At 38.2% G+C, this 16,742-nt stretch overlaps 1 protein-coding gene across 2 annotated transcripts in view; it reads left to right on the top strand.

Annotated features, from left to right (window-relative positions):
* Positions 1-16,414, top strand: part of LOC105342841 (uncharacterized) — a 58,719-nt gene extending 42,305 nt beyond the window's left edge. For both annotated transcript variants that reach the window (XM_066082075.1, XM_066082079.1), the window contains 27 exons: positions 221-386; positions 778-949; positions 1,444-1,590; positions 1,819-1,908; positions 2,274-2,380; positions 2,507-2,588; positions 3,091-3,237; positions 3,540-3,713; positions 3,915-4,016; positions 4,516-4,610; positions 4,750-4,900; positions 5,448-5,571; positions 6,080-6,278; positions 6,902-6,968; positions 7,685-7,846; positions 8,461-8,553; positions 8,797-8,979; positions 9,606-9,677; positions 9,867-9,971; positions 10,642-10,851; positions 11,322-11,433; positions 12,012-12,079; positions 12,566-12,628; positions 12,927-13,109; positions 13,513-13,613; positions 13,846-14,504; positions 14,943-16,414. In XM_066082075.1, the coding sequence (XP_065938147.1) occupies positions 221-386; positions 778-949; positions 1,444-1,590; positions 1,819-1,908; positions 2,274-2,380; positions 2,507-2,588; positions 3,091-3,237; positions 3,540-3,713; positions 3,915-4,016; positions 4,516-4,610; positions 4,750-4,900; positions 5,448-5,571; positions 6,080-6,278; positions 6,902-6,968; positions 7,685-7,846; positions 8,461-8,553; positions 8,797-8,979; positions 9,606-9,677; positions 9,867-9,971; positions 10,642-10,851; positions 11,322-11,433; positions 12,012-12,079; positions 12,566-12,628; positions 12,927-13,109; positions 13,513-13,613; positions 13,846-14,504; positions 14,943-15,025 (3,917 nt within the window). In that variant the 3' untranslated portion in view covers positions 15,026-16,414. The remainder of the gene's footprint in view (positions 1-220; positions 387-777; positions 950-1,443; positions 1,591-1,818; positions 1,909-2,273; positions 2,381-2,506; positions 2,589-3,090; positions 3,238-3,539; positions 3,714-3,914; positions 4,017-4,515; positions 4,611-4,749; positions 4,901-5,447; positions 5,572-6,079; positions 6,279-6,901; positions 6,969-7,684; positions 7,847-8,460; positions 8,554-8,796; positions 8,980-9,605; positions 9,678-9,866; positions 9,972-10,641; positions 10,852-11,321; positions 11,434-12,011; positions 12,080-12,565; positions 12,629-12,926; positions 13,110-13,512; positions 13,614-13,845; positions 14,505-14,942) is intronic.
* Positions 16,415-16,742: the final 328 nt, after the last annotated feature.

The raw sequence follows: 16,742 nt of genomic DNA on the forward strand, positions 1-16,742 counted from the left end.
AACTTGTTATTTACCTGAAGTGATTTACTGTAACAGGTTTAGATATTTGATTACCCTAAGATGATTTATAAAAGGTAATACACCTGTGACTTGATTACAGCTGTAGTTTTGTGACTTATTAACAGGTGCAGACTATCATTAGTGACTCAATTACAGCTCCTGGTACATATATACAGTTGTAGTTTGATTTCAAGATATAAACTTGTATACTGGATTACAGGTATGGACCTCCGTCACAGCCCCTCACTGAGGACCCCGCCCCATGAGGTGGTGGGTAGGGGGTTCCCTTCGGTCAAGGCATACCTGAAGAGACTGGACGGAGGCTACACCACCTGTAGGCGTACCAAGCTCATGTTTGTAGGGCTGGGGGAGGCAGGTAAAACCAGGTAAGTCATACACCATGTCAACAACAACCCAGGTAAAACCAGGTAAGTCATACACCATGTCAACATCAACCCAGGTAAACCCAGGTAAGTCATGCAGCATGTCAACAACAATAACTCAGGTAAAACCAGGTAAAACAAATACTGTGTCAACAACAAGCCAGGTAAAAGCAGGTAAGTCATACTCCATGTCAACAACAACAAAACATGTAAATCAAGTAAAACAAATACTGTGTCAAGAAAAGCCAGGTAAAACCAGGTAAATCAAATACTGAACCATGTCATCCACAACATAACGAGATGAAATACAAAGTGAACTGTTTGAGAGAATTAATTGTTTGTCTCTCATCTAATGATCATGGTCTATATTGTCATCATCACCCTTTGTTTGTAGTTTACTGAAGGCTTTAACAAGCAACAGTAAGAAAACGACTGGTACCCAGAATGCCAAGCTGACCGACGGCATTGACATCAAGTCGTGGAAAGTGAAGGCACCAGACGGAGGGGAGATAACCTACTCGGCCTGGGACTTTGCCGGACAGACAGTCTACTACAATACTCATCAGGTAGCAAGGGTTTACTGAGCTAAACTCAGGAAATATTGTAAACAGCTGGGTGTGCAAGCTATAGCAGGTGCCTTATTGGTCGACAGATACTATGTAATGTGTATATTTAAGTCGATGCTCTAAAGGTCAAAGTATAGCTCTTGCTACAGAAGCGAATATATCAAAAGGTAGACTGTGCAAGCTTAAAAAAGACTGTTGCTATAGAAGTCAAGGCATACTGTGCACTGTGTCAGTTATATCAAATATTAAGGAAGTCAGAAGATGCTGTACATTATGACAAGTGTCAAGTTTCATATTGTAGTTGTTTCTGTGATTATGCTTAATTGCATGCATATAGAGGTATAGTGCCATGTGTTACCCTGACCTTGTTTTCTCAATTTCTGTAGGTTTTTTCTGGTGTCTGTCATCTAAAGTAGACTGGATGTTGATGTGTGTACTATATAATGTACCAGTAAGAGTTATAACCCTTTAATACTTGGTGTTATTTTCACTAGTTTTTCCTGACCTCACGTGCCGTCTATCTGTTACTGTGGAATATGAGGATGGGCTTTGAACACGCCGGCCTGGACTTCTGGCTCTCCTCCATCGCCTGTCACGCCCCCGACGCCCCCGTACTGATTGTAGGCACCCAGCTAGACCAGGTAAGATATAACTTAAAGGTAAAACCCAATCAAAGCTATAGAGGTGAAGATCAGGTTTAATTTCACTGAAGGTTTATATGCAATGATGTAGCAGATATGTAACTGGAACAAGTTATATAACACCACAGGTTAATATCTAATCATGCTAAGGAAAAAAAGTAATAGGTAAAAGAATCGGTAGATTTAGAGCCCCATCACAATTATTGAGTGTTTCCCTTTACTCTGTAGATTGAGAAGCCGGACTTTGAGGAGAAGATAATCCGGAACATGTATCCACAAATCCAGGGATTCCACTACGTCAGCTCCATAGATGGCAGGGTGAGCAATCCAGAGTGTTCTGTACTTTGATTCTTAAAAACTAATTTACAACTCACAAAGAGTTGTCTCTACAATATTAAACCTCTTTATATTCAGTTTTTCTCTCAGTCTGCGGTATAGCTTGTTAAATAAAAAGATTTCTCGTGAAAAAAGAAAAAATATTCAAATATCTTCTTATTTTTCTCATTTTTCTTTCTCAAATTAATTCATTAAAAGAAATCTTCAGTTTCCTCCTCTTCAAATCTTCACCTAGTAGTGACCACCCAACAGTGATCAAATTTCGATTTAGATAGCAAAAATTATAAGACAGTATTTAATCTGCCATCCTGTTGATCTGTGATACCTTTCCATTGCTGTGAATTCAGGGAATCAAGGAGTTGGAGGCTCACCTGTTGGAGGTCACTGTACAGCAGTCCTACCTGGAGGAGAAAATCCCTCAGGTGTGGCTCAACCTGGAGGACAAGATGATTAAGTAGGTCACAGAGAGAGAGAGAGAGAAAGAGAGAGAGAGAGAGAGAGAGAGAGAAGGAGGCAGGTGACTTTATACCTTGTACAATAATAACACAGTTTACAATATCTTTTATATTTTTTATAAAAGAATGCGAAAAGAAAATGCCATCCTTGACTGGGGAGAAGTAGAGAAAATAGCAAGAGAAGAGGGAATTTATCATGAACAGGATGTAAGTTATACATTTAACTAAACAAGATGAAGACTGAACAAACAATACGTACATGTACTTAACATTGTATGTCTGATAAATGCATAGTTTAAACATTATGACCTTAGGCATTAACCTTGTCTCTTTGTCTGAATCAATTTGGGTCTAAAACAGAAAACTATACTCTTTTTATTAATACTTTATGAGTAAAAGCTTCATCATTTTCTGTTTGGCCAATATAGCCTGGTAGTCTCTGTCTGTTAATTTGTCCGACCTCGAGTACTCTCAGTACTTTGATATTCTCTGTATTTACAAAGCTTTAGGAGACTGTATCTTTCCTTGACAACCTACACATTTTGACAATACTCTCAGTACTTTGATTTTCTCTGTCTCCAAACAGCTTAAAGAGAACATGTCCTTCCTGGACAACCTGGGCACAGTCCAGTACAATGATTTTTTTCTTCTTTTTTTTACAAATTTTCACAATACTTTCAATACTTTGATTTTCTCTGTCCCTTCACAGCTTAAGGAGGCAGTGTCCTTCCTAGACAACCTTGGCACCGTGCAGTACTTTGATACAGACTTCCTGAGGGACAAGGTGGTGGTGGATCCCCAGTGGATCGTCAACGTGATGGCCTGTGTGGTGTCTGTCAGGGCCTCTGTAATACAGGTATGTACATAATTATGTATATGATCATATATGTACTGTATACAGGTTAATGTTCACCTTGTGTATTTGTGTGCTTCTACACTAGTCTTGAACACAATTCTGACCTTTCTTGAATTTGCCCAAACAAAGTTGTGTTTAATTAGAGATAAGCTTAGACATTGGAATTCACCCAGACTTAAATTTGTTCACTGACAAAGGGGTGAAAAGAAAACAAGGGCAAATGTTTTTCTGTATAAAGTATCTTATTGAAGAAGTCTTAACACTTCATACAGAGTACCTTGTCATTACCTGTCTTTTTGTAGAGGAATGACGGTCGGTTCGAGCACAGTCAGCTGGACACAGTTTGGGAGAAGTTTGCCCCTGACCTTCGACCTTGGCTTCTGAGTCTGACCGAGGAGTTTGACCTCACTTACCCCCTCCCCGGCCAACAGCTCAACATAGTGCCCTGTCTGCTTCCCCTGGAACCACCGGAAGAGGTATAGCGTTTTCCTAATGATAATACATACATGTACATGTCTTAGTAATTGGGGTAGTAAAGTGCTTTTGCTGATTTCAGGTTAATTGTGCTCTTTTTAGTATAAATAACCTGACCTAGATCATTAGAACTGAATATCCCACAACATATTGGACAGATGATGATTTTGTTGATTGATTTGATTGGTCTGTTTCCTTACTAGTTCCAGTGGCCTGAGCTGGACCGTTTGGATGACTCGGTCCATGAGAACAAGATTGTCTACAGGTTTGTCTACCTGCCTGGGGGACTCTTCAACAGGCTACAGGTAAGAACGCCCACATGAGTTCAGGTAAGAACTCACCTTACAGAGTAAATCTTCATGGATAAAACCTCAGACTACTGATCCCTTCAACACAATTTTGGCAAGGACTTTTGTTTAATATATGTTATTTGTGCTCTTGTTGTATTTGAGTTTTCAAAATTGATAAGAATTCAATTAAATCAGAGGTTGACCTTTGCCCGAAATAGTGAAACAAAGGTCAAGGTCAAATATTAACATTGTAATTAAAATGCAAATACAGTCAAACCTCGTTATCTCAAACTAGATGGGACTGGTTGAAAACTTTGAGGTATTCGAGATATCGAGGGTAAAATAGGGTAAAAGTTTAAGTGTTTTGGACTAAAAAAATCACTTTGACATATCCATTGTATTTGAGATATCAGTGTTTGAGATTTCAGTGTTCGAGATACCGACTAGTCAATATCATATAATTTCAAAAGCTAGGAATCTGTTCTGTGCTGATGTTGATATTTCTGTATGTAAGGTGAGGCTGTTTAACTTCTCTGACGGGAAGATGATCTGGAAGAAGGGCTCCTTCCTACAGAAGAACCAGCACCTGGCTCTCATACAGCAGGACAGGTACTGACATGCAATAAAAGCATATTGAGGGTGTTGTAATGAATATGATATAATAGCTTGTGATTGTTGTGTTGGTTTATATCAGAATGATGTGCTGTACATTTCCTGTTTAGTTACACCTTCTACTTTTCCTCTGCAGTGACAGTCAGCTGACGGTGACCGTTCAGGGTCCGCGGCCAGAGAACATTCTTTTTCTGATCCACGAGACGCTGGAGAGTCTGATCACCGAGTCTTATCATGGCGTCAGCTACGACTTCTATATTCCGTGTCCTGATTGTCTCGTCAAACAGGTAAAAATAGTTATACCTGCAAAGAGGTATATATAGTACTACCGCAAAGAGGTACATATAGTACTACTGCAAACAGGTATATATAGTGTTACCACAGAGTCAGCTAAAACTTTTTTATATAACCAGCACTGGCCCAAGTGTCTGTTGAAATGCTAATCTTTGCTATAATTTGGCAAGATAAAATTAAAGTGACGATGCCTAATTTTGATCCCAGTGTCAAACAATAAGCATTAAGCCCTGCTGTAATTTTACTCATGGAAACAAAATGGACCAGATCTTCCTGTAAACCATGTTCATTAAAGTTCATGTTTCCCTCCAAAAAGATAGAAAACTTAATAACTGTTTAAGATTTCTGTGTAAAACATGCTAACAATGAAGTCCCAGGAACAGGCATATTTACTTCATTATAAACTGTATCTGTCAAGTTTACAACATGTAATAAAGTCACAGGGTGAAATCACTGCTGTAAGCATCAATTCATTATAAGTGTGTTCATTATAACCGTGTTTTACGGTACAACGCTTAAACCCTGCTGGTTTTGTTGTAGTCTGACAGCTTCATGGACCCCCATCTGTTCAAGGCGTCAGTCATTAGGAAAGCCAAGAGTATGAACGCTCCCTTCCTGCAGTGTACCGAGAACTTCCACACTGTGGCCATGACACAGCTACTGGGTATGTAATGGGAAAATAGCAAAGAGAGAAAGAGAGAGAGAGAGAGACAGACAGACAGACAGACAGAGAAAATATGATAGTCCAAATCTGTGGAAAAGAAATCAAAATTCATGAAATATCTCCAGATTTGCATGGAAAAATTGATCTTTGCTTTCTGATTGTTTTAAGTATGTTGAGAATGTCATGTGACCTTTGTCTGTTTCATTTATTTCAACTTGGCAATACATCATGCCAGACGACTGAGAGAGAGAGAGAGAGAGTTTGACAGTCCAAATCTGTGGAAGAGAAATCAAAAGTCATGAAATATCTCAAGATATAGATGGAAAGTTTGATCTTTTCTGTCTGTTTGTTTGTTGAGACTTGCATATGACTTTTATCTATAAGTTTCAATTGTTTCAACTTGCATCATGACAGACCACGAAAACTTTGACATCCACCTCCAGTCAGTACGTACTGTGTGCACTGTTTTTGACGTTCATTTGTAATGTGGTTTATTCTGTTTCTGCAGCCATCATGCCAGATGACAGGAACTCCGAGTTTGACATCCACCTCCAGTCCAGTATCAGCGCCCTGCAGTCCATTAATGACGACATCGAGTTTGACGTCGCTGTACTCTACTGTCAGGCTGATGTCCCGCCCAAAAACAAGAGCGACGTTATAAACCCCCGCGACATCAAGAAAGATCTGGTGGCCTGGAAGTACAATGTGTGAGTAGTGTTGTATACACCGTCCATAGTGTTGTATACACCGTCCATAGCGTTGTATACACCGTCCATAGCGTTGTATACACCGTCCATAGTGTTGTATACACCGTCCATAGTGTTGTATACACCGTCCATAGTGTTGTATACACCGTCCATACCGTTGTATACACCGTCCATAGCGTTGTATACACCGTCCATAGCGTTGTATACACCGTCCATACCGTTGTATACACCGTCCATAGTGTTGTATACACCGTCCATAGTGTTGTATACACCGTCCATAGCGTTGTATACACCGTCCATAGCGTTGTATACACCGTCCATAGCGTTGTATACACCGTCCATAGATGTTCTCAAGTTACGATTTGCTCATTATGTTAAATAAATATACAACTGTTGCATGATGGTGAGGGAAATATGAAGATTTACCTAACCTCAATATGATTATTCTGTTTAACGCTTCCTTTGATTCATCTTTTGATGAAAGAGAAATATGGCTGCCAGTGCCTGTTTATGAGTGGTGTTGAGCTTTAACAGAGACTCAGAGAGACTCAGTATGACGGGTTTGTGTGTTGTAGGTGGATGACAGACACTGTATGACAGGTTTCAATGTTTGTGTGTTGTAGGTGGATGCCGGACAGAGTGAGTCCAGACACGGCCAGTGAGATGACGCTACAGTTCAAGAACGCCAAGGTACCACTGCAATAACACAATACAATGCTGTACAGTATACAGATTGTGGTGTGCTGTACATGTTTCTCATTATATCTATACAGAATGTGCATGGTTTGCTCTATATCGTTATATATATATATAGATCATGGCATACAGTAGCTTGTTATATCTGTTCAGAATGTGATGAGCTGTAACTCGTTATTAATACATGTATTTATACAGATCGTGATGAGCTGTAACTCGTTATATCTATACAGATCGTGATGAGCTGTAACTCGTTATATCTATACAGATCGTGATGAGTTGTAACTCGTTATACATGTATTTACACAGATGGTAGTGTGTGTAACTCCTTATATCTATACAGATTGTGCTGTTCTGTATCTCGTTCTATCTATACAAATAGTGGTCTGCTGTATCTCTTTAATATACCTATACATAGTGTGCTGTATCTCTTTAATATACCTATACGTAGTGTGCTGTATCTCTTTAATATACCTATACGTAGTGTGCTGTATCTCTTTAATATACCTATACGTAGTGTGCTGTATCTCTTTAATATACCTATACGTAGTGTGCTGTATCTCTTTAATATACCTATACGTAGTGTGTTGTATCTCTTTAATATACCTATACGTAGTGTGCTGTATCTCTTTAATATACCTATACGTAGTGTGCTGTATCTTTTTAATATACCTATACGTAGTGTGCTGTATCTTGACATCTTTTTACAGATTGTGGTGTGCTGTATCTCGGACCAGTTTGAGAAGGATGAGACGTGTCACGACATGTTCCTGTACGTGGCCAATCAGCTCCGTAAGAAGGTCCTGGTGGTGGTGGTACGACCAAGCTTGGCCTGGCAGCAGACCGACCTCGGCATGAAGATCGCAGACGCCGTAAGTCTACACAATTACTGAATATACAACATGCCTGTAAGTCTGCACAATCACTCATACAATATGTCTGTCTTCATCAAGTCCCCCTCAATACACTATATCACAGTAGGCTCCACTCTGTGACAATCAATATATTTAGCAACAGACCGACCTTGGCATAAAGATCATAGACACTGTAAGTGTACAGTGACAGTCAGAATCACTCAATTCCACTCACTAAACACAGTTAATGTTGGTAACATTCTGTGACAAGCGATGTAAGCGATATAAGCAGCAAGCAAGCCTCAGCATGAAGATTGCAGACACTTTAAGAGTCTTCACTCAAAACATGAACCCCTCACTAAATCACAGTAGGTATCAAACTGTGTATGGGCTTTTCAAGATAGGGCAAAATTGTTTGCAAGTGTAAAAGGGCAAAAAAATACACAGGCGAGAATAACCCTCACTGTGTACAGTATGCAGAAGACAAACATCATCTTGAAAATTGCTGATGCATTTCATCTAAACATTAATTGCTAAAACATCACATCTGTAAGCGTACATTAAGTCCCAATCACTTGTCTCTGCTTTATCCCCTGTGTTCCACCATTATACCGATGTTTACTGTCTTACAGTTGTTGTGTATGATCAGAACTCCAGACAGGTACAAGACCAAAATAGCCGACCTCCAGGGTATGATAGAGAAGGACCTGATGGAAATGGAACAGGTACTTGTTTCTCTTTCACAGTGGAACAAGAGCTTGTTAAATTGATACAGAACAAGTGCTTGTTGAACTCTGCAATATGGAGAGGCTTAATTTTTATCTGTAAAGCAAAAGTGCTTCATCATTAGAATTTAAAATAGTTTTGAGCATTTCAGTGAGAAAAAAAAAATCATGTTAAATTGATCATAAATATCTGATATATACAATTTTTGGTATGATATGTGACTTATGATTTTAATTTATCAGAACAAACGGAAACCTCCAGAGGTCTTCATCAGCTATTGTTGGCAGAACTCCAAGCAGGCAGAGGCCAAAAACACGGTTATAAAAAACAGGAAGTCACTGGGAGCCGTAGATCCTCGGGATATCAAGGACTTCCTGACGGAGAAGAAACTGTCCTGTTGGCTGGATATAGAGAGGATTGGCACTGTGAGTATCCTAGATGATAGTAGGATATATAGAGAGGATAGGCACTGTGAGTATCCTTATCATCATAAATGTAGGATATACAAAGACGATAGACAGTCTGGTTATTCTTATCATCATAAAGGTTGGATATATAGATAGCTTAGGCACTGTGAGTATCCTTATTATCATAAAGTTGGAATATAGAGAGGATATGCACCATGAGTATCCTAAATAAAATAATGATAGGATATAAAGAAAGGATAGGCACTGTAAGTATCCTAATTGTTAAAATATTGGAAGGATATAGAGAGGATAGGCACCATAAGTATCCTAAATGATAAAATAATGATAGGATATAAAGAAAGGATAGGCACTGTAAGTATCCTAAGTGTTAAAATATTGGAAGGATATAGAGAGGATAGGCACCATAAGTATCCTTAAGTTAGTGTTAAAATATTGGTAGGATATAGAGAGGATAAAATAATAGTAGTAGTATATATAGAGAGATATGAGGAGTGTTCAGCTTTAATTATGCCTTTATAGTGAGATCTGTACATGTGTTTTGGCAGTACGACTTCATAGAACTTTGTATGCATTGTTCTGTATTATATATACAACCTGAGCAAGCTGTGTTTCTTCCTTTACAGTATGGGCTGTACCTGGACATTGCCTTAGGATTACAGAGGAGTAAAATGGTTGTCTGCTGTGTGTCCGATGAGGTAAGTAAGATGTAGTCGCTTGGTTGATTAGAAAGCTGCAAGAGTAATCCTAATTTGCTGGTTTGCAGTATGGAGATCTCTGGTAGATCTACATTGGCTACTTTCCAAATAGCAAAATAGAAGATGGAGAAATCCTGGACAGTTGTGGAGATAGCTAACGAATACACCCTATTGTTTTGTGTGTTACAGTACGCTGACTCAGAGAACTGTATGATGGAGCTGAAGTACGCGGTCAGTCTCAAGATGCCTGTAGTAGTGGTTCCTGTAGGGAGTGGGAATCGCTGGGATACAAAGGTAACACACCTCATACAGGTAACACACCTCGTAATGGTAACACACCTCGTAATGGTAACACACCTCATATACATGTAGGTAAGACACCTCGTACAGGTAACTCATCTCATACAGGTAACACACCTCATACAGGTAACACACCTCGTAATGGTAACTCACCTCATGCAGGTAACTCACCTCATACTGGTAACACACCTCGTACAGGTAACTCACCTCATGCAGATAACACACTTTACACAGGTAACGCACCTCATATAGGTAACACATGTCATACAAGTAACTCACCTCATACAGGTAACACACCTCATACAGATAACGCACTTCAGTCAGGTAACACAACTTATACAGGTAACACATACAGAAATCTGTGTACTTAATGTACCACTGCATCACAGATTGACTCATTGTCATGCCCAGGCATACAATGTGTAAAATATTGAAGTTTTGATAGTAAAATATATGATCTCAATCATTCTTTAATTTGAATTATGTTATATTATTATGCAAGCAATTAATAATCCATAAAATTTGCTTGCTGGTGTTTCAAGGTGTAGTGAATTCATTTAGGTCTTCATCAAATTTTAAGGGCCCCCCTACCCTTTGCTTTGGATTTGTGCTAAATATTGTTAAAATTTGTTTCATGGCTACAAGGATTGATTTAACTTGTTAGGTCAAGATCTTCCTGATGAAGTTGGATGGAGACCCGATAATCTTGCCGATGCAGGACAAAGATCGACGACCAGAGCTACTAGAGAAGGTTAAGGAGGTCCTCGCATCAACCAATCAGAAGAAAGACGAGACCGCAGAGAAAAAGAGGCTGGAGGCGGAGGCCAAGAGAAACCAAGAAAAGAAAGCCCAGGACCTCAAGTTCTCTTACCAGGTAGAGAATGAGAATGAGAGAGAGAGAGAGAGAGAGAGAGAGAGAGAGAGAGAGAGAGAGAGAGAGAGAGAGAGAGAGAGAGAGAGAGAGAGAGAGGGTGGACAGTGAAATAGAGAGAGAGGGAGGAGGAAAGATGGAGACAGAAGAGAGTGAGACAAAGAGATTTAGGTCAGAGAGAGAGAGAGAGACAGTGGATAGAGAGAGAAGCTTAAGACAACTTTTCAGTTCTTACAGAGTACAGATTGAAGATCAGACCCACACATTTTCAGATCAGTAAGAAAGCAGACAGACAGACAAAAAGAAAAAAAAAACAGAGTGAAAGATAATGAGAAAGGAGAAAAAGGGAATTATTGAATAATGAACAGAATGTGAGATACAGATTAAAATAAGCATACTAACATATTTTGAAAATAAAATAAAATTTGATGCCATCTGGACTACTCTTTCATTGACTTTTGATGACATTGTAGGAAGAGTTTGAACTCCTCCAGAGGAAGTTCCTGCGACACATCACCATGATCTCCACCAAACTGAACTTTGAGATCTTCCCCAGTCTCCTCGTGTTTGATTTTGCCAAAGCTGGTGAGTCAGGTCTTCGATAAAAATTCATGTCTTCATTGAAATTAGAATAACTGTATAGATGGGACTATTTAGAACCATTTTTACAAGAGCTTGTACTTTGGGTAGTTGTGTTAAACAGGAATGTGACGTAGGCCTGTCAATTTCATTGTCAGCCACTCAGCCATAGCTCTCTGAAATCAAAAGGATTTGTCTGGCTTTTGAGCTAAGACTACGCAATTGGTGCATATTTCGCTTGAAGTTATGTCTTTTTTTAACTTGTTTTGACGCAGGTAATAGATAGTTATGTCCTACCGAAAGTCCAAGGTCTTGTTAAAATGGTTCTAAAAACTTTTAAAAATTTGAGTATTTGAGATATTGGGGATAAAATTCTTTAAAAATAATTGATTATGACTTAAAAATCACTTTGACATATCAATTGTATTCCTGATATCAGTATTCAATATATCAAAGTTCAACTGTATACATTTACAACTACCGGTAATTAGTTATTTATTTCATGCAGTTCTTGTACAATGTCTGCTGATCTCAGCAATTCTTTAGTTTATACTTAGATTTAACATTTAATCACACATTTCTAGCATCAATGGGGACAACATCAGACTTGAGTAAACCTCAACGGCCCAGGACAGCCCGGGAACGGAAGAAGGTCAGGATAATCAATTATATAACTAACTCATTGATTAATTGATTAGATCAAGCGGTGTTAATTAAATGTTTGGAAACCTTTTTAGGTTCAAGGAAAGTTTTATATTTTTAGAGGGGCATTGAAGTTGTAAATACTGTGGAATCATTAGATTTCGTGGTAGCTCAATTTTCGTGGAATTCGTGGGTACCTCTCTTCCACGAAATAACATCCTCCATAAATTGATAAATTATAGATAAAGTAATATTTCCCTTTGTAGATAATTATATAAGAATACACGAAATTACGTCCCCACGAACCTGTAAAATATAAGCCATCCCCGAAAATTGGCCCCCATAAAATTTAATGATTCCACAGTAATTCATTAATTTGCATACTTAAAAAAAAGTATTTGTCTATGAATGCTTGATAAATGAGAGTGTCTGATTTTTTAATCATCTTAAGTAAATTACTTGTAGCATGTTTAAACATGATAACTTTGTGTTGAAGGAGGATGAGGAGGACTGGCAGGGAGAGGAGTTCTGTGTCAAGGTCCTGTGTGAGCATGAGGAGGTAATTATACATTTGTCATGTAACGTCAGGATGTAAATATGGGAGACAATCGAGAAATGTTGTGATACATGTATATATGTAATGCCAGGATGTGGGAGACAAGCAAGGAATCACATAGAGATATATAATTATGTACATTGTGTGAAAAAGCTGCAGCATTGAAATGAAATTTTCTTTTCATTATAACCTTCAACTAATACAGATTCATGTGCAAAATTTGACCTTCAGTTTGTAACAGTATATTTTAAAAGCAAGAGGACACCTCCACCTATTATCACTGTACTGTATTGATTTTCAGGGCTGGCATGTATCGGAGCGGTCCCTGAGTCTGAGCGCCCGGTCCCCGGAGGAAGTGGTCAAGGTGATCCGTGAGGCGGCGCCCTATCTGTCCCGCCTCTACTCTGTCCTCAAACAGAGCGCTGTCAAACTGAACTGTCTGAGGGGGAAGGTGGGGGACTCCTACTGCAGCTATATAGACAAGGTCAGTGGGTCAGTAGGTCAGTCAGCTACAAAGACAAGGTCATTGGGTCAATAGGTCAGTCAGCTTCAAAGGCAAGTTTAGTGGGTCAACAACCTACATAGACAATGTGAGTCAGTCAATGACCTATATAGACCAGGTTAGTGGGGCAGACAGCTATATATAGACATTAAGGTCAGTAGGTCAGTCAACTGTCTTAATGAAAGAATGAGAGTGGGTCAGGTACATGTATTATTTTATTTGGTATTAACCACCTAAATTAACATCCATCCAAATTTTTTTAAAATCATTTTAAAACATTTCTTTTCCATTCAGATACTGATTTTTGTCTGTTATTGGTACAACTTGAGCATTAATAAAATGTTAAATGATCAGTGCTGATTACATGTTGATGTATCACCTACAGACAGGGTTTGTGGAGACTGACTTTGGGAAGGCGTACGAAGTGATCCACCATTTTGTGACAGACCACGCCAGTAAACGGGACCTGCTACAGAGTCTCCACAGGTAAACTAACAAAACAATGACTGAAACCTAGTACCCCGGTATTTGTGTGTTAATTCTATTCAGTTGCATGTGTTAACGGAGTTATTGGCTACTACAGGCATTGAATACTGCACATTGATTGACCTTTATAAGGGAATATTTGCATTGGTAATGGACATTTATCATGGCTACTAGAATATATACTGAAATAATTTGCAAATGAATCTAATAAACATAAATGTTGCTTCCACAGGTGTCATCTACCGAGTGGTAAGCTCATCTGGCTCTGTGACAACCACTCCCAGGGGAACCGCATCACCAAGCTGTCCCTAGGGGGCACCACCTCCCGCGGGGCTGGGCTAGTGACCTTGAACCGCGAGGACGAATTCCTGAAGGAGCACATGAGGAGACATCCTATGGTCCTTAAGCTGCTGAAACGACCTGAGCCTGAGGAGCTAGAGGAGGAGGAAGAAGAGGCAAAGGATGAGGAGGAGGCTGAGGACAATGAGGAAGAAAGGAATATGGATGAGGACCAACAAGAAGATAGCCCAGGGAAAGGTAGTCCTACAGAGCAGGAAACAAGTGTAGGCATTGTTGTAGAAAACAGGAAAGAGAAGGAAGCTGTTAGAAGCACAGCAGACGTAAAGCACACAGCAGAAGTAAAGAGCAGCAAGGAGGCTGTATCTGTGGAGAGTAAGAAAGATAACGTTGGAACCAGGTTAGGAGGACCAGTCAACAGAGTCGGAAGTCCTGCTCCTACCAGAGGGGGCGTGGAACAGAGGCCGGGCGGGAAGATGGCGGGGAAAGACCCGGTCAAAGGCGGTGTACAGGGTGGGCCAAAAGTCGTATCAGATCAGAAGTCGCCCAGTACAAGTGGAGGTCAGCAAAATGGAGACCAGGCGACGAACAGAGGTATGATGGGTAATATAGATCATTTTGTGATCATTTCATGTAGATTTCATATTGTACGTTAGTACCTGAGTCTGCAAGTCCACTGTTTTGTATCAGAAAATCTTATTTAATAGATTTTAAAGTATTCAACTGTAAAAAAAGAAAAAAAAATAGCAATCTTTAGTAATCAAAGAGGGGTCCCTCTTGCAATTTTATGTATATATTAATTCCTTGCATTTATAGTTACAGTGTAATATCAAATTAATGATAACATACCTAAAGTTTAGCTTTCTTTTATCTTAATTATACAAGTGTCATATATTGATAACAAAGTTAATATTAAACACTGAATATCTTAATTTAGTTCATAAGTGTAGAGAAAACATGTTACAGTACTACATAACCATTATATTGTTCCAATAACATTTAACGAATGAAAACGTTTGTTTGTATTCTCAGGTGGCCAAGTGAAGAGGCCTGCAGGATCACCGAGAAATCCCCAGAAAAAAGACGCCAACAGTTCAGTGTGTGTACTGTCTTGATGTCACTATACACATAGATGAACCAAGGTGTACAAATATACACGCGTATGCATTTAGAATTCATATCACTGAATGTTTTATATTGATGTTTATATTATCTGTACTTACCAATATTGGGTACATTCTATTTGCTCAACATCAAATTTTTGATGGACTTTTTTTTTTGTTCTTTTCTGCGAAATATTTTTTTTTATATACAAATTTGTATTTATATTTGTTGAAGCATAATTTATTTTGATATTTTACTTAGTTTTACATATTATTATGATATTCCAATATTTTTTCGATGTCACAAGGTCTTTCTAATTGGGTTTATACTTTATAAATACTTTATACTTTGTATTTACTTGTTACATTATTTACACCAGTGATGCTGTATTAGGATTTATGTATTGTTAACTGTCCAACGTTGTTATCTGTGTTACGCCAATGATTCTTAGTGTAATGGGGTGAACAAATTATCATTTTTGAACAAAATGTCATTTGTGAACAAATTGTAACATGTGAACAAATTGTAACATGTGAACAATTATCATTTTTGAACAAAATGTCATTTGAGAACAAATTGTAACATGTGAACAAATTGTAACATGTGAACAAAATGTCATTTGTGAACAAATTGTAACATGTGAACAAAATGTAACATGTGAACAAATTGTCATTTGTTCACATCAAGTGAACTGACATTACTGTAACAGCTGTGTTTACCGATAAGACTGAGTCCTGTAATGTGATATCGTATTGTTTATATCGTTGTATCGTTTCTTTGTTTTGGACTGTATCTGCATCCGTCCGTTCTATGCTTAATACTCTTAAATATACACTCAATTGTTGTTCAGATCTTGAAACTATATTTGATTTTTTACAGACTTTTATTTTGCACTTTGCCATTTGTTGTATTTATTTTGCGAGATGATGTGACTTGTTGTATTTATTCTATATACATTTACTGCATCACCTCTTTACAATGTTAGTGATGGTACATGTACAGCTGTTCTTCTCTATTGATATACATTAGGCCATTCTTTAAAAATTGTTTGTTTGGAATTGCCTTGAGGTTTATAGACCCAGAAGGGAGGGAGGGAATTTTTATCACAATCTTGAAGCTTAACTAATTAAAAATTGTTAAAAAAAAAAAAATATCTGTGTATAAAAAAAAACTTTATTTTTTTGCTCATGAAAATTTATTGAAGGGGGACGGGGGTGTATTTTAATGAAGCGGGAGGTAATTCTAAAGAAACGATAATTTTATTTTGGCCTTATTTATTTTTTGAACAAGCAATCTCTTGGTAAAATTTAATAGTACAGCTGTACTTAGTTTTATTGATTAGAAGTATGACTTAGGATTGTTGAATTGTTTTGGCCTTCTATTGAGATTAATGATTTTGATGCATTTTATTACTTATTTGAAAAAAATATTTGATATAAATCACTCTGATTAAAACTTTCAATTTGGTGTTTGTTATTTTTTTTTAGGCGTAATAGTTTTAAATTCTGTGTTTTTATGAAAAAGAGATGATTTGAAACACTGGAATTGCTCAGTCTTATATTCGCTGACAACGAGGGCGAAAGGGGTGAAAATGAAACAGGGGCGAATATTTCCATGACAGAACTATATCTGTACATGTTGGAATCCTTGTATTGCATGTCTGTGAAGACTGGGGCCCTTCTCTTTTTAAGGAATCAGGAAATATTCTTTGAGTTTTATGAGGTGATC

This window comes from Magallana gigas, chromosome 1 (assembly GCF_963853765.1).
Source record: "Magallana gigas chromosome 1, xbMagGiga1.1, whole genome shotgun sequence".
Taxonomy (NCBI): Eukaryota; Metazoa; Mollusca; class Bivalvia; order Ostreida; family Ostreidae; genus Magallana; species Magallana gigas.